Genomic DNA, 19,054 nt, shown 5'->3' on the forward strand with positions numbered 1-19,054 from the left:
ATAAGGACGTGACAGCATGTAAGCTAAGTGGCTCTGTCAAACAACCTTATCTCACTGAAGAGGATGAGCAGATGAACATATAATGAATAGAGTTTACTTTACAAGGGAATCTCAGTTCATTAGATTAAGAAAACAGTAGGTGGTCAATCATAGATTTCTTAGAACACTAAGGACATGTCAGATAAGTGGAAAGAAGCTAAAAAAATTTCAGCTATCCAGTTAAGTCATATCAATTACTGTATGCCAAACATGTCTTAACAACACTGAATCATGAAAGAAGTGTGCATGATGAAGTTGAGTGTGTTGGAATGTTTGTAATTTCCCCTAGATCAAATAAGACAAATACAAAGACCAGAAAATATGAATTTATGACAGCACTTTTGTCATTCATGAGTTACAATACATAATAATTTAGTCATCCATTATGCCAAACATCAAGTTTAAAATTTTGTCTCTGTTCACACTGAGCTTGGGGATCAAACAGAAGGTAACAATCTTTGCAATTTAACAAAATCGGAGAAACATGCTCGATCGGATTAAATAGACAATTCTCTACTGAAAAGAATTGAACAACGACATTCTACTTCAGTGTTGAAAATATTTACAATTTTTTACATAAGGGAAATCAAGGATGCACAAACACTCTACTCAGTATCCGAACAGGCACTTTTCAAAGTAAAGCAGAGTGAAACAAACTTTATTTCAATGAAAAAACCAAGATACAAATCAAACAGAGCACTTAACTCTCAGAAATGAGGTAACAACCATAGAAAAACCATTAAACTAGCGGCATTTTCAAGTAAATCTGAACAAATTTGCCTACCAAGATTTTCTTTGCTCAAAAATTAAAACAACTGCATTTTCGGTTATTCATCAGCTCTTAAAGAACACACGGATCTATATCGAGAATGCACCAGCAGTGCATCACAATTTACACTTGAGCTAATCTGTCTTTGACTGAACAGATGACAAATAACACACAGGCTATTCAATTGAATGCATTCTACACAACGTTAGATAACATCTCGTTTGGACGTCAAATAGCAAGAAGTCCAAAGAATTCTTCAACACTACATCGGCTTGGATCAGCAGCATAGAAACAGAACTTGATCCTGCAATTTTTTAATATTTTCTATAGAACGGCTTTGAATTCTCTCCAACTGAGTCATTTCTCTTTATGCAAGACACACGACCTTTATTATACCCAAGAACCTTAGACGGATTACTTTGGCCAATAGACCTCCCACTTTGAAATCTTAAACTTGGAGCTCGTTTGCCATAGTCCGGTTTAGGTTCTATCCCACCATTCTCACCATGAAACTCAGACTCCCCATCAGGGCCAGACATTAAGTCCAACAAATTGCTCCTAAATCCCAAGTCAGAGTACACTCTCCCCGAGTTCCTCAATGGTCGTCCAACTTTGGGATCCCCACCATCCATATTCCGATCTCCAGCCCCATTTCCCTTTGAAATCACCTGGACACTTCTTGACTCCACTGGTCTTCCCACAGTATCAACCATCAAACAAGGATTAGCAAAACCGTTCCACGAGCGGATTGGAACCAGCTTACTCAACCCACTTAGACACTCTACCACCTCCTTCATTGTAGGCCTCCTCTCCCTACAAGATCTCACACATTTTGCAGCTACCACTGCCAACTGCTTCCTCACAGAAGCATCCTTGGGTGGTTCAATCCTGGGATCATAAATGGACAACAATTTTCCTCTCCTAATTAATGGAATAGCCCAATCAATGATGGAAGGCGGCGAGTGCCCCATATCAATAGCTTTTCTCCCACTAATTATCTCCAAAAGCAATATTCCAAAACTAAACACATCAGTTTTAGTACTCAAATTATCAGGGGTCACATAACAAGGATCCAAATAACCCATTGTCCCTGCTGGGGGAGTTGATCTTAACCTATAATCATCCACACACCTCAAAGCTAGACCGAAATCCCCCAACCTTGCATTAAAATTCCGGTCTATCAACACATTGGCCGACTTGATATCACGATGAATTACTGGAGGACTTGAAGAATGGAGGGTATCAACGGCTTTCGCAGTTTGTAAAGCCAATTTTATCCTTCTTCCCCAAGTGAGAGGCCGGGAACTCGAATGCAAAACATCAAAAAGTGTCCCGTTTCTCATGAACTCGACGACTAAGAGGTGATCTAGGGAATCATTCTTACTGAATCCAACAAGATTAACTAGTCTTGGGCTCTGCAGCTTTGACAAAATATCGATTTCATTCTCTACTTCATTTGGGTTATCTGTCACCGACATTTGTGCAGCTCTTGAGGGCTTCTTGATGGCCACAAGACGGCCTTGAAGAACTCCTTTGTAAACAAGACCATGACTGCCCCTGCCCAATAGCTTTTGGTCGGAAAAATTGTTAGTGGCTGCTTGAAGATCATTGTAGTTAAATTCCTGGATTTTTATGGGCTTTTCCTTTTCTTTCTCAGAATAGTAATGGGATTTCTTGGAGAAGGTTGAAGGTGTAGTCTTGGAATTGACAGTTGAGATAGCAGATTCTGCTTTACAAGAAAGATAACCCATCAAGATTATTATGAATCCTCTGTATCGAATGAAATGAATGAATTTATATCCGTGTTCGTCGGTTTAAACTACATTTGGATCATGAATTTGCAAGAGAATTGGAGTTTGGAGAATGGCGATTGTTGTGGATGGTATGGAACTTCCACGAAAAGTACACTGAGGAAAGGAAGAGGTGAGGTTTACTGGAATTGGAATCCGAAGATTTTCGGTTTGCCAGCATTTAACTCAAGCACTAGCTGGTCATTGCATAAGACAATTGTAATTTGTAAAAGTCCAATGTCTTTTTCATTTTTAAATAAATAAATTATATTACCATTTGATTTAAAAGTCCAATAAAAGTGATAATTGTACTTTATGTTATTTTATTTTTTCACATATTTGACTTTATAAAGAAGCAACGGTCGGTAGGAAATGAAATTATTCTCTTATTTGATTTTGATTTTGATTTTTCTAGAAGTAATTTTTCATCTCTATTTTGTAAGAATTAAAATTAGATTTTCAATAAATTTTAATAAAAGTTGATGAAATATGTAATTGAAAAATTGTGAATTCCATAAAATATATGATTAAAATTGATTATTGATTTTAACTTATATTAAAATCTAGATTTTAATTCCTGCCAGACAAGATTATCCTTCCTTTTATTTTCAACTTTAGCCCCTTGTAAAAAGTAAGCTTAGACAAACGAGTTAGTCTACACATACAGGACATTTTTGTACAGAATTGATACAGAATACACAAATGCAGGGGTGGATGAATTATTTTTTACAATATTTTAATCCATCCCATCGGAGGATCTGTAAGGTTTCTGTATTTTTCAGTATAATCAATATTTTCCTAGACAAAAATAGTTCCTCTATTATGAGTGAGGGAAACTAACTATTTGATGTGCGTCTTTTTAGGTTTGGAATATTTTCATAAAGTTGACTAATTTCGAAATTCGATGCCCATTTTTCCAGTCAAAACTACTTTACAGTGAGTTTTTATCCTTCTTTTCACTGTTTTGAGCCCTGATTTGGGCAAAAGTTGAGACAATTTGTCAATAAAAGGCCATTAAGAAAGCTTCTGTTTGTTGATTTTTTCCAACGTTGAAAAATGGACAAATTAAAATTGTAAATAAATAAAAAAATTGTTCTTTGAGTACAAATGTAAAAAAATACTGTAGAGTGCGATGACTTTGTGATTCGTCTGCATTACAATTTATATACACATGACAATATATTTAGTTAATTTTCTTATCGAAAGACGTACAAAACACAAAATTGTGCTCAATTTTGTGTCAAGTTAGATAAGTTGTTCGTTTATTTGAATTAAAAATAAATAATTTTGTAAAAGGAAATTGATATATAAAAAGAATTTTGCTTACCCCTATAAATGAACTGATGAATCCAAACTTTTTGACTAAGGGAATTCATTATGAACATCAAGAATTCCTGTAATAATTGATTGGCAAATAACTTAAAATAATATGTTAGTTAAAATTGTCCTTCATCTAATATTCTTTTTATATTATCAATAATAAACAATAAAATATCAAATATTTCCAAATTATTCGATTTATTTTTATTTTTATTTTTATTTTACATCTAACCCTAAAAATTTTCGACGTGAACAACTTTCTCATTGTCTCTCTCAATTCACGTAATCAAATTGAAAGTGAGCTTTGCTTCATTGTTTCTATCTACTCATAGGCCCTAGCAAATTGATTTTGAGTTGAAACAACTATTAAATTGTCGAAAATCTACTTATTATATTACTAGCCTACAATATTAATTCCGACAAAAATTTTGTAGCTGGTCACTGACTTTGATAATGGAAGACTCTTGCATTAGATTACAGGAAATTGCTATTTGTACCTTTTCCTCTACCTGCTGGATGACACGATGACATGAAAATGTGGTTATTTTAAATTTTTTAAAACAAGAAAAACCTTGGCATATGAATTATTGGGCCGTGTTTTACAAATACAATAACGGTCGGGCAACAAAACCTTTTATGAGAAGGGACGGGTTATTCAAAAATCATCAGTATATTGCCCGCGAAGAAAATGCGCCCAAATTTGGAAACCTACCGCCCAACTTAGACGTAGTCGTTTCCGATTTGAAGGCTTCGCCGGTGAGAGAAAGAGCAGTTTCAACTTGCAACTGGTGACGTCGTCTTCATTGTTTTCGGCTTGAAGGTTTCGCCAATGAGAGACCTTGTTGTTCCAGGTTCAAGCTATTGCAATCTTCACTGATTTGAATAAATGACAGACAGAGGTAGAGAAAGTTTATTTCAGATTTTAATTGTATTTTTCACTCTTTTGCCAAACAACTTAGGAAGTTTTTAAAGAAGTTTCAGTAACCTGTTAATTTTTTGCTCTTTCACACATGTTATAATAGTTTTTTTTTTGTTTTTTTATTATTTTTGTAATATGTTATTTGTCTTACTCTGTCACAAAACTTGGGGATAGCTTAAATATTTTGAGATCACACATTTATTGTCTGTTCTTTTAAGCTTGTTCACAAATATGGGGAAAGAGAGAATTAAACCAAAAAAAAAAAAAACATGCATCTGAATTGAAAAAAAAAAAAAAAAAAAAAAAGAAGAATGCTGATTTCAATTCAATGTTTGATTTGTGAATTAGTTGTAACCTTGTAATTGGTTTTTTTTACTGTAAGCAACGAAAAATCAGAAGAGGTTGATGACGTCATTCTATTAGAAGACCAAAATGACAACAATTTGGACACTGTCAACTTGGTGGATGATGGAATTGTAGGATTAGACGATGTGATTGTGCCCGAGGTTGGAATGAAGTTCAACGACAAAAAAGAAATGTATAATTTTTACAAGAAATATGTGTACGACGTAGGATTTCCAGTTAGGAAAAGAAACTCGCAAAAGGATGATGATAGAGTAGTTAGATATGTGGTGTTTATATGTAGCTGTGAAGGCTGAAGAAGTAGTACTATAAGTGGTTCCTTAAGCCGCAAGCTACCATTTAAACAGGCTGCAAAGCCAGGATCGTCTGCAGATGTATGTAGAATATGGAAAATTAACATAGTGAATCTCATTTACAATCATAAAACAAGTCCATCGAAATCTAGGTTATATCGTTACAACCGAGAATTGAGTGCCCACGACTTGAAGGGAATGATATGGCAGAGATTCCATTGCACAAAAGTTACAACTCTACAGTCGCAGAAGCAGGGGGTATGAGAATATGACTTGCATAGAAAAGATTGTCGAAACTATGTTGAGCAAGTGAGATGATTAAAACTTGGAGAAGGAGATGCCGCAGCAATACAAGCATATTTTTCGAACATGCAAGAAGATGTCCATGTTTTTTCTTTAGTATAGATTTAGACGACGAGTTGCGATTGAAAAATATTTTCTGGACAGATAATAGAAGTAGGGAAGCATATAAGGAGTTCGGTGAAGTTGTAACATTTGACGCCACATACTTAACTAATAAGTATGATATGTCATTTGCTCCTTTTGTTGGAGTTAATCATCATGCACAATCAATACTCCTTGGTTGTGGGTTGGTGTCGAACGAAAATACGGAAACATTTGTGTGGTTTTGGGATTAGTACCGATCAAGACAGGGCCATGTAGAATGCAATTCAGATCGTGTTCCCGAACATGAAACACAGATAGTGTTTATGGCACATATTGAAGAAGTTGCCAGAGAAATTTGGATACCAAGTCGATAAGGGCAAGATCTTTTCTACTATACACTTACTGGTATATAATTCTCAAACTGTTGACGCATTTGAAAAAGGCTGGACAGATATGGTAGACAAATATTCCTTACATGATAACGACTGGTTGTTGGGAATGTATGAGAATAGAGGCCGTTGGGTACCTTGCTTTTTAAAAAGTTGCTTTTGGGCGAGAATGTCAACCACTCAGCGTAGTGCGAGTATCAATGTATTCTTCGATGGTTATGTGCACTCGAAGACGTCGCTGAAACAATTTATCGAACAATACAAAAGAGCATTGCGGACTAAGGTAGAGAAAGAGTTCCAAGCAGATTTTAAATCATACTTCCAAATGGTACCATGTGCGACGAAGTACGAGTTGGAGAAACAGTTTCAACAAGTGTACACCATTTCAAAATTTCGGGAAGTTCAGGACGAATTCATTGGGAAGGTTTATTATAACCTCATTTCTTCAGCGGAGGGCTTCTCGGGGACAACCTATGAGTTGTTAGAGGATATCATACTTGACGATCGAGTTAAGAAACAGAAGTTTTTTGTGAAGTTTGAAAGATAGAAATGTGACATTGTTTGCAGTTGCCACTTATTCGAATTTCGATGAATAGTTTGCAGACATGCTATCTCTGTACTTATCCAGAATAATGTCTTGACATTGCCGGACACCTATTTATTACGAAGATGGAAAAGAGATATTAGTAGAGCCAACATCAAGGTCAAAGTGAACTATGATGGTTTGAGTAGCACCCCTGCCCAGTTGAGATATGACAAGATGTATCAATCATTTGCTTCACTTGCGGACATGGCTATAAATGAATATCATCAAACCTGTGAGGTACTAGAGTGGATAGAATCCAAAAAGGACACATTTAAGACGAGGAGGTCAAGTTGTGGAAGTAATAATGTGTCCCAGCATGCATTTCAGTTAGCGTTGGATGGTGGAGCGTCACAACATAGCGGCAGTTTAACTATGCAAGATCCAAAATGCTCGAAGAGAAAATGTGCGCCAAATAAACTTCGGAACAAATGTCCTTTGGAATCATCATCCAGTAAAGCGAAGGCATGTTTTCCGTTTTTTTGTTATGGTCGCAGTGAAATATATGTGTTTATTATTTGTTGATTATGCAGTCACATCCAGCCAAAGGAAGGAAACGAAAGGTAAGCCCAAGTAAACTGGGAGAGGTTGAACCGATCGTACAAGCACATCATCAAGTGGTGAATGAACACATGCTGACACCAATCTCATATACACAGCTTCTAATGGTTCGTTTAATTCGATTGATAAATGCATTTGATTTCCATGTTTTAGTTACATTTTGATATTATGCAGGGTGATGGCAACAATGAGGTAGCACCGCAACAAGGAATTCTCTAATGAGCTTCCCATCGGCTTCAATGAGTTTTATATTCAATGATGAAGGTATACGGTTAAACATACGTAATTTATTTAAAGTCATACTCTAGTTTGTGTAATAAATTTTCTATTCCACAGTGGGGAATGCAATTCCGTACTACTATCCAAATGTATCTCACCAACGTAACACAAACATCTGATTTTGGTTGGACAAAATTGATGCAATAATATTCTCATGGTAATAGTTTGTAGACATTAGTTGATAGTACTTCATGTTTTACCATTAGTTAATTGTGACAATGGAAACAGCTTGTAGCTCTCCTTCCTTATATATGTAACAGCAATAACGTTAGTTTCTATGTATCAATTTAGTATATGAAATACAAGCAGGTGTATTAAATTACTGGTGTGTTCAGTTACTTGTAGCTCAACTTGTATCAATTACTGGTGTATTCAATTACCATCAATACAAGCAGGTTGGGAAACTGGAAACAACAATATTTTTTCAATCACAATAACATTACTGAGATAGTAGTGAATGACAATTATAGATTCTTCCCAAATACAAAAGCCCAGAACACAAATTGGTTGGATATTACAGATTCCACCCTCAAACCAACATCCTCAGCATACACTACAGTCACCCAAATGAACACCAACATTCTTCAACTCACCAATTGAACATAACAGAACACACACTACACATCAAAAGTGATAGGAAACGAAACATAATAGAACACACACTAAACATAGCAACTACTCATGTCGGTCCCTTCCCTTTGTTATCCACTTTCGCACTTCTGTTGGTCTAGCGTATTGTCACGTTCAATGAAATCTCAATATTTTTTCTTCGGCTATCGAAAAAAGATTGGAACAATTGAGAGAATTGTTGAACTTCTTCAATTGCCGCATGATTATTTGAGTTCACAGTAATGCTACTCGATGCATCACTTGATTCTCCATCGTCGACCAATTCCCAATATTTACAGTTAGCACTGCAGCAATTGAACAATTTTTCCTTGTTCTTTGTCTCCCTCTAGACCTCAAAATACTTCACAAAGCCAATTTTACATCGACGGTATCGTCGTTTTTTCGCGCAATCCGCAAAGTAGTGACCCTTCTCTCGACATCTATGATATATTCCAGAGTTCTTTCCTGGCATATTGCACATTTGCGAATATAAAAGATTAAGCTGCAGTAGATGAGGAAAATGAAGACACCCACAAAGCAGTGTATAATCCTCATAACATCGAGCAATTCGAAAGCAGTAAAATCGAGGAAAATGAATGCCAAATACATCAAGCTTACTTAATGTTTGCCACGAGATTCTGCCGGAGACGATGGGTGGGAAATCCAAGAAAATTGGAGGAGTAGAGGATCAAAAATGGGCGTCAAAGATGGTGGGAAACCCAAGCTCACATAATCGATGGAGCTCCTGTCTTCCGGCCACAAACAACAAACAAGACAAATGCAATGCAAGAAGAACCTTTGGTGGGAAACCCACAGATGGAAACGATTGAACAATTTTAACCACCGGCTTCTTATTCCGGTTGAGATGGAGTGCTGGACGTCGAATAATTTTTCGCCTCCAAGGATTTCCTCTGATTTCGGGATTCTGGGTGGGAGAAAATGAAAATAACAATGGAAATTATCTTACTAATTGGGCTGGTTTTATGTCTTGGCCCACCTTCATTTTTAATACTTTAGTTTTCCTTTATTTCACTGATTACCCATACAATTGACACGTCACCGTGTCAACTACCATGTAAAGCAACAGTTACGAGTAGCACGATTGTAGATTACATTAGCAATTAAAACTACGTTATAATTAGTTATTTGATTGACTTAACTCAATCATCTCAATTTTTGACACTTTTATAGAAAGCAAAATAAAGTGAGGGGACTAAGCCCTAGTAATTTAGGGGTAGCACGAGCCCTATTTTTTCCCCCCAAAAAAACACATTTTGTAATGATGTTATGATGGATAATATATCGTTAAAAAATAAGGAATTTTTTTCAATTTGCGTGTAATATTATTTTATTGAAAAATGTGAAGTTGATATGGAGTCAAATCATTGGTCAATGATATATTTTGATGGAAAAATGGGGCACAAACAAGTGCTTAATAAGTATACTTTTTAAAATAATAATAAATACTAATGTGGACTTTAAAAATGAACATTATATTATATTTTATTTTTTTGCTTGGGGAATTTTGACATGGAATTTGCTCATTACCCTGCCATACATGTAAATGTATTTTGAACCCCTCAAATTAAAGTATTTGTTGACGTATTTTGAAGATATGATTGTCTAAACTATTTGAATTAATCTACTTTGCTAGAAGAAATTGTCCAGAAGCAATGCTAGATGAGTTGAAGGGAAATGATTGAATAAAAAAGTGACTTTGTTTTTGAATCGTCTAATGATAGAGTGCCATGTTGTATTATATAAATTATTATGTAAACCTTGATATACATGTAACAAGTTTGAAGCTATTTCATATCGTTAAATCAACCCTTTTTGATTTAGCTAAAAATCAATTTTTTAGTAATTTTTAATAAAATTTGAAGAAATGTTTATAAAAATTGTTGGTTTCATAAAATGTACGATTAAAACTAATTGTTATCAATTTTTAGCCGAACCAAGAAATGACTTAATTAGAAACGTTAAAAAATATATATGTATTACCTTATCGTTGAAAAAGCCACGAAAAGCAAGAAAGCTCTTAAGGGTTTTTTTAAGCATAATCAATGTTATCTAACCTGTGAAAGAAAAATGATCAAAGAAAATATGTCACTTCAAAACGGGAAATAAGAGAAGTTAATGTAAATTTTTATCAGGGAAAGGGTGGCTCCACAATTATCCGAAACCCCAAGTATATGTAATCTGACCAATCTTCTATAAGATTGTTCTGAAGAAGCAACCAGATTCTGTCTCAAGTGAGCTCCACCAGAATTACTTTATTAGTTTTTGAGCTTTAGCAACTGACATAAAATTAGATCCCCCTTATCAATCATGTTCATGAGTATGACTGGAGAATTAATCTAAATACTTGGTCTTCAGATACCACTTGTTCTTCTATCATACATCAATAAACCCTTATTTAACCTCATAATTTACATGAAGGAATGACACGTTTCATTTTGTACAAGACTGAGAGTTTACCGATTACATAAGGTTCAAGTGCCAGTTGATTTCCAGGTGACTGCAATCAATCAAATCTTTGACTCGATTTAGTGCTGCGTGTCTGTGTTGCAATAATAACATCGGGCCATTGTCTGCTGCTTCCTTCTCCACCTTGCTAACTTTTCTTTTGCGTGGCAATTTTCTCGATACACTTTTCCATTTTGATTCAAACTCATAAGCTACAGCCACACAATGAGCAGGGAAATGAATCACTTGCACGCACTCAGAAATGTAAAGAAGTAATGTTATAGATAAACTAAAACTGGCATGTAAACTGAAGTAGCTGTAGAGATCAAGAATGGAAGATCAAATATGAAAGAAATACAAAGATGTGAACATAAAGGTCTTGTGATAAGAGAAACCCAATTTCAATTTACTTCTCCAAATAAGGCAGGCAATATTCTTTAAAATGAAATCAGTACAAGTCAGACAAGAGCTAAGGAGGAGTAGATAGAATAATCATCCAAATAAGTCAGTGTGAATTATCACTGCTTCAACATCATATGAATATCTCAATTTGAGAGCGATAAGAAGGGGCAGGCAGAAAAGACAGCTCATGGAGCCCAACATAGCACTAGCTACTTGTTTTTATCAAAATAATCTTAACATCTGGCAGAAAGACATTACCTTTGAAAGAAAAAATCCACAATAATAGTTCATATGATTGCTGAGTTGATATAAGCTTATAGTTGATATAAGCACTAAGCCAGTCAAGGACAAAGACTGTTTTTGATACTGATGTTAGCAATAGCGAAGTGAGAATGCAGAAATATAATGTAAGATGTCCTAAGATAGTCTGTACTACAACTAGGAATTCGACTTTTAAAGGAATATACAGATTTTCAAATAACCAAGACTTCGAAATTCCTATTGCTTTTCGAAAACGATAAGTATATATTCATAACCAAAATATAACACTCCATAATGTTTAAGTGGCTTTGAGTGAGATAATTACCTTTGCTTTTATTCCTGAATCCTTGAACAAGGCATGCACAAATCCACGGCCTTCCAGCACGGGATGCTTTTGCCCCACCTTTCAATTCACCATTATGTTGTTTCAGGCTACCAAAGAAATAACAAACTTTAGTATACTCAAAAGAGGAGGGGGGGAACAAGCATCATCAACTAGAAAAGAAAACAACATGAGAATAACATACAACCATAAAACACCAATAAAGTATTTCCACAAACAAACACAATTGCAGATTTCAAATACCAAGAAGACAACTAGCTGGCAAATCGGGGAGGTAAGAATAATTATGAAAGTCGATTTCAATACATTAAGCTTCCTGCTAATGTAAAACTCTTAATTGACTCAAGACGCTATTTTGGCCGTGGTCAAACCCATGATGTGATTCAGAGTTCTGGAAATTGCATTTCAGTGCAGCTCAATGCATTTTCAGAATAACTATTTTCTTTAACTCAGTCTTTTTAGTTTCTTGCTAACCATTAGCCGAATAACAGGTTCAAGATAGTTCCAAAACTCAATCTTTTCAGTTTCTACTTGAGTATAAGTACTATCTATTAGCCGAATAAAAGGTTCAAGATAGTTCCAAAACACGATTAAACAACCCTCAATTTTCATCTGGACCATACCAACCAGAGAATGAGATTACTTCACTAATCAAGGAAGAATCAATACCTAAGCAACATGTGAAAGAGTTATTTTCCCAGTCAAATTTGAGTTTTTATTCCACCAATTTCAATTCTTAGGACCAAATTACGTGTACCTCCAATCCTTTTCAACAAATATTTAAAATTGGTGTAAAAACAGCCACACACGTACACCACAAACACAAGGCACACACAACTGAGAAAGGGGAAATGAATTTACCGTCTCGAGAAATTATAGGTGACTCCGACATAGGTTTTGACGGGCGGGTTGGTAGAGAGAATCAGATATACAGTCCAACTCCTCCTCGATCTTGAATTCGATGATGATGAAGGTTTGTCCGACAATGATGCCAATATCTGAGATGGGCTTTGCGATGATTTTTGTGGGTTTGAAGAATTAATTGCAATTGGTTTGAATCTTGAATGGGATTTCAATGATCTGAATGTTTTTGACAAAGGTGTTGCCCTCGACATAATCTGTGGGGATATGAAATCTGACCGTTGAAAAATTAGAGAATTTGGTACCATTCCCCAAATGCATTGCCAAAACAAACAGCAAGAGTGATAGTACGATGGAAAATAGGGGTTTTTATCCTTTTATTTTATTTTTTGCATTTTCACGTAGATTTCTATTTTTCACCGTGAAAATCATCATTATCATCCATTTTCATCCAATTTGTCAATAAAAAGTTGTGCAATAACGAATACACCTGCTTATTTAAATAAATAAATAAATAAATAATAACAACGAACTAATAGTAATCATACTCTCAATTTTTAAAAAAAGTGCGAATGAGTTCCAAATAAATTATTAAAAACTTAGAAATTTAAAAAATAAAATTGGGAAGCTTTCTATTCGAGGGAACAACTCTCTTCAGAGTGTTTCCCATGTCGAGTTGTCTGCAATTGCATGTGGTTGCCCGTCGTCTAGGGTTCTTCCATTGTGGAATGTTCCATCTATTGGTGATGAAGATATATTTGAAATTGCAACGGAGTGCCAATCATTAGAGAAGCTAGATCTTTGCATGTCCTTCAATTTCAAATAAATGTGTACTTGCAATTGTAGAAAATTGTCTGATTTAACTTCCTTGACAATTGAATCTTGTTCGAATGTCGAAATTGAAAGTATGCAAGCCGTTGGAAAATATTTCACTAAACTTCGGTCAGTTACTATCAAAGACTGCCCATTCTGTTGGGGATCTAGGTGTTGTGAGTCTCGTCTTTAGCTTCTACAGTATTGACAAAGGTGAAGCTTCAAACTCTAAACATCTCAAATTTCTCGACTGCTGTAATAGGTCACTACGGGAAGGCAATTACCAATCTTATCCTCAATGAGCTTCAAAATGTGGGTCAGAAGGGCCTTTGGGTGATAGACGGATAGGTAATGGGGGGAGCTTTGTGGGGGAGTGGCAAAGGGGGTTATTTACTTCTTATTTCAGGACACTGGTTGATTGTTGACCTTTCTTATTATTTTTAAAAAGGATTATTATTTTTAAAAATAATTTGGCGACGGTGGTGGAGGAGGAGGAGGATGATAATGATGGGGATGGGGATAATGATGATGATGGGAAAGAAAGAGATTTTTTTTTTTAACTCTAATTTATTTGGGATTCGTTTGCATTTTTTTAAATTGAAAGTATGGTTGCAATTAATCTTTGTTTTTCTTTCTTTTCTTTTTAGTTTATTTAAATATGAGGGTATGTTCGTCGCTGAAATAGGGTGAAAATGCAAAATAATGATATGTCGGGATATTTTGCACATTGAACTCCAAATGTAGAGACATTTTGTGCTAATAACCCAAGCAAATATATTCTTTTTTTTTTTTTTAAATTACTGTACTATGATCAATTTTTCTTCTTCCTTCCCTTCTTATATTATCATTATAGGTTTGTTTGAACTTCATTTTTTTGCTGTAATAGATTTTGTAATAATGAATTTTTGGAGAATACGTGATAAAAAATTAGGAAAATATTTTGGATTAACGTGTAAAATGATTTTATTCGGAGAATGTGTAGTTGAAAATGAGTTTGAAAAGAAATGAATTTTTAAAAAATGAAGATCAAACAGAAATTTAGCCCATGTTTGATCTCCATTTTTGGGGTAAAATGCATTATAAAATAGTGATTTTTTGAAAAATATGTAGTTGAAAATATGAATTGAAAAAATGGAGCTCAAACATGGGTTTAATTTGAGGAAATTATCTCTGAAGGCCAAGCAATAATGGCACGTGTGGGTTCAGAGGTCACCGAAATTCCAACATTGTTTCTCAACTTGTCAATTTTTATTTTTTTTCCCTCGAATAGTTTCAACATACGGTACCTATCACCATTAAAAAAAGTTCTACATTTCATTAATTGTTATAACTTCGAAAGTTTATAGTACTACGATTGTCGTACCATCATGTCAATATCGTCTCGTTTTATTGTTCCCCTTGTTTGTCCATATGCACATTGTGAAAAACTATTAACGTTTACAAGTTCTCTTCGCGTTATTGTGACTTGACACACTGATAACATCTTATTTTCTCAGAAGTTCATTATTCAGTGCTCACTTGTTTAGGAATGTTTCTAAGGTATAACAACGATATCTATCTTTTCTATGAATTAAAGCCTTGAAGGTGGTTTCTTTTTCTTCATAGCCATCTTTCTTTGTCCTCACAAACTATAACAATCGGTTGAGTTCTACTTTTCCATCCTTCTTTAACGTATATCATCAAGTGCTAGCTTGCAAGACGAACACACGTCAATTGATTATTACAAAGGCTTTTCGACGTACTTACTCCGGAAAGACATGAAGATATAGAGGCAAACAATGTGGTATGCCAGACTCCACAAGACAAGTCATTTGTGCATTCAAAGTGTAGGCTAATTAAATTGTGCAATTTGCCGGTGTTTATAGTTTTCCAATTGTGAGATTAACATCAAAGAGTTGAAGTATAGGTAATTGACTTTGGCAATAAATAATTACAAACAAGTAAATTTTAACTGGAAAGGATTAACGCATTACTGACATAATGCAAAAAAACAGGTAGCAAAAATTACACACTCTCTCAATAAAATAATTTTACACAGTCCAAAAAAATTTCTTACATTTTAATTGCACGTTTTTCAAAGATTCACTCTGACAAAACATACTCCCCAAAAAAGGGTGGCCAAACAAAACCTTCAGTTCTCTTTCAAATTTTCGTGTTATTTTTCAACTTTCAATTTGACCGTGTTGTATCATGCATCAAAAAAATTTGATTGGAAAAACGTTTGTACACATTTTTAGGCTCCAAAAATGATATATGGAAATAGAACTCTGAATCTAACAATTGTTCTGGATCAATAAATTGAAGACCAAAAAAATAATAATAATAATAAATAAATAAAATCTGATTTTTAATCACCACCAAACAAGGGCTTAGTATTGCACAGTCGATCTCACGAGTCGAAGCATTCAACACATGAATAGGAAAGTAGTCATATAAAGTACCCAACAGTTCGAGTGAGTTTCTCAATGCATGGGGATGGCAAAATATTCCAACCCCCAATCTCCCACGTTGGAGGATTGGCAATACATGACAGATGATTATCTTTATAAAAAAAATTACCTTTTAACTAATTCACTTTAATTTTGAGAGAATCGTATTGATAACGTTTTATGAAAAGAAAAGAGAGAATAAAACTCAATAAACTTGTATTTTAATAAGAATTAAAGTTCTATATTTATAAGGAAGAATCATTGATACAGTGATAATAATTTTTAGAATTACAGATGTACAATTATCATTCATTAATAAACTCAAAATTTACAACAAATATTCCATTGCTTGATGTTTCTAAAAGAATTGATGAGAAGATTGTCTATCAATTGCATCGAGACGTTTTGTTGTCAGGCATGTTGCCAAAGTGTGTGACCTTTAAAGTCACGTGATAACATTTCTAATTAAAAAATATTTCAAACTAATAGCTACATTGATAAACCCATGGGTGAAATTAACCCAAAAAAAAAAAAAGGAAAAAAATGAAAAGAAAAAGAAAAAGATAGCATTTGTTCATTGCATGACTACTTGACTAGTTAATTTAAGATTTGAAAAATGAATTTTCTCGAAAATTTTAAAAATATATATATATTGAAGGAATGCATTATCAGATATTATTGGTCTGTAGTAAAAGAGAACAAATTTAAGGGTCAATGGCATATAATTAATGTGATAAATTTACAAATCAAGTTATTTTTGTTTTTTGAATTGAGCAAATCTTTAAATGATTATAACAGATTAACTTAATATGGGCATTTTTGTTAGTGATTATGAAAATTGATTTTTTGATTGTTAGAGAAAAAATTGGATCCTATCTGTGAGTGAAGAAGTCAAAGATAATAATTGAAATAGTGAAATAACGGTTAAAAATTTAATTTTTTTAGGTAAAAAATTGCTACTAAACGGGGCTATATAAAATTATTCAAAAACTTACCAAGTAATTATAAAACACACATACAAATGTAGATAATAAACCTCTGTTTGAAAAATATTAAAGAGTTTTTTTTTTTTTTTTTTTGTTGGAGAATGCGTCGTTAAAAAGTGTGAATTTTTTTTGAATTTACATATAAAATATTTTATTATGTGAATGTGTGATTAAAAATAAGTTTGAGGGAGAAAATTTTTTAAGAAAGGTTTGACAAATAGGGGCTCAATATACGTGTAGACTAATGATTGTGTAATTCCAATTTTTCAACCAACTATTGGGATATAAGACCATGCTAAACTAACAAGGAGACTGACAGCCTCCTTGACAGAGACCCCACAAATAAAGAGGAGGAATAAATTTTTATTCAAGCGGGACCTACGGTATGTGAGAGGCAGCTGTCCTTTCTGTCAAACATTTTCGATCACTTCCTATTCACTGCAAAAATTAATGAAATCTAAATCTGATGACTGGAATCCCAATTAAAAGAGTGAATCTCTTGAAGATTTTTGAAATTCATGACGCTATAAATATGAAGGTATGCTATCTATTCTATCCTCAAACTTTTAAGCAATGGAGAAATTTTTTGTCAGTGCAGCCTTGTGCGTGCTTTTACTCAATGCTTCTGTGAACTTCACCAATGCGGTTGAGAAAGGTAGTTCTACATATGTCTCTCCTTCTTTCATGTCTATGCTTATTTACTTCCAAAGTTATAAACAAAAACTTAGTTTCTCATGTAGACGACCTATAATGAATCTAGTTGTCTCTCACATTTTGGACACCATCTTCTTACTAATCAATTTAATTTTGTGTATGGTCGTCTTTACAGATGGAGAGGATACGAAAGATCCTAGAAGAGCTCCAGTACATACATGTGTTGAATACATATATCAGCCAGAATGTCAGCCATCGTACTGCTCGCAATATTGTCACGAAGCTCAACGCACAGCAATAAAGTCACGATGCGACTTGAAAAAAGGGTTATGTCTTTGTTATTTTCAATGTGTATATCCACCAAATTAAAGGCATGAGTTGTTTCACTTTTAAGCCATGAATAATGGATTTTATCAACGTTCCCCACCTTTTTTTGGGTATGTTTTGTCTAATATTTGTTGCTTTGCCTTTTCCCATTTTATTTTTTGTTTTTTTTTCTTGCTACATTGAAAACAAGGAAATACTCAAAAATTTGAGCATAATTTTTAAAATACTATACATGGACTAGGTATATCATGAGGTCACATTCCAACTACGGTTGCAAAATATATATTTTTTGGTTGATTATGGGGTTTATGGATTTCTCCGTTGGGGCTTTATCACTTCATGTAAATGCATTATTCGTGTAATGAAAATGCTATGTGTACACCAAGTGGTAAATGCATTATTCATTTAAAGAAAATGCTAATTGTATACACATAGCATTACACCCGCCTCACATGGAGGGGGTCCACATTCAATAAATTATTCGTGGGCCCCCTCTATGTGAGAGGGGTATAATACATTGTGTACACGATGAGGTGTACACATAGCATTTTCCATTCGTTTAATTTAATAGTTTAACAGTCTAATTTGCAATGGCTGAGAAGAGTAATAACAAAATAAGCCAGCAAATCACTTGCTTAATTAGTCTTGAATCTTAGCCCTTGTTTGGTGAGGATTAGAATCATATTTTTGGTAAATTTAGAAAAAAAGTTGATGAAACGTATTTTTGAAAAGTTAAAATTAATTATTGACTTTAACTTAAATAAAAATTATGATTAGTTCATGTAAAATTGAGTTCGTGTGGGGTTTTGATACCAATAAATCACGGGCAATTATGTTACTCGTTAAAATTGCTCAGCTGACATTGATCACTGAATTATATCGACACCTAAAATTGACGACCTGAATCAAAAATTATTTGGATCATTTGAAGTAGCTTAATTTAATTAGAATTGCTCACGATTCGTTCCCTCACTTCTTGGAAGGCTTATAAGTGTTGGCCCATTTATTGGATTGGATTTGGCCCACTTTTATACCTATTGTTACCTATATATTGTTGTCTTCCTTGGTCTTGAATTGAAGAGTGTTTTTTTCCTTGTTTTGTGAAGAAATTGGCTGCCTTCTTTGTAATTGTGTCCACCGTTTTCTCTTCTTCTCCCTTGCTTTTGTGGTCGAAAAGAACCTTTCCTTTTGTATCAGAGCCATGTTGGTAG

The 19,054-nt window shown here is 34.2% G+C and overlaps 2 protein-coding genes across 2 annotated transcripts; both read right to left on the reverse strand.

Annotated features, from left to right (window-relative positions):
• Positions 1 to 683: 683 nt before the first annotated feature.
• LOC111410471 (serine/threonine-protein kinase-like protein At3g51990) lies at positions 684 to 2,778 on the reverse strand. The gene has a single exon (XM_023040827.1). It carries the CDS (start codon positions 2,557 to 2,559, stop codon positions 1,123 to 1,125), a length of 1,437 nt encoding a protein of 478 aa, XP_022896595.1. The 5' UTR covers positions 2,560 to 2,778; the 3' UTR covers positions 684 to 1,122.
• A 7,695-nt stretch (positions 2,779 to 10,473) lies between these two features.
• On the reverse strand, positions 10,474 to 12,982 carry LOC111410473 (structure-specific endonuclease subunit SLX1 homolog). The gene is made up of 3 exons (XM_023040828.1): positions 12,635 to 12,982; positions 11,756 to 11,862; positions 10,474 to 10,979 (listed from the first exon to the last, which is right to left on the reverse strand). The coding sequence occupies exons 1-3, from the start codon at positions 12,940 to 12,942 to the stop codon at positions 10,783 to 10,785; spliced, it is 612 nt and encodes a 203-aa protein (XP_022896596.1). The 5' UTR covers positions 12,943 to 12,982; the 3' UTR covers positions 10,474 to 10,782.
• Positions 12,983 to 19,054: the final 6,072 nt, after the last annotated feature.

The sequence above is a fragment of the Olea europaea genome, chromosome 15 (genome assembly GCF_002742605.1).
Source record: "Olea europaea var. sylvestris chromosome 15, O_europaea_v1, whole genome shotgun sequence".
Lineage (NCBI taxonomy): Eukaryota > Viridiplantae > Streptophyta > Magnoliopsida > Lamiales > Oleaceae > Olea > Olea europaea.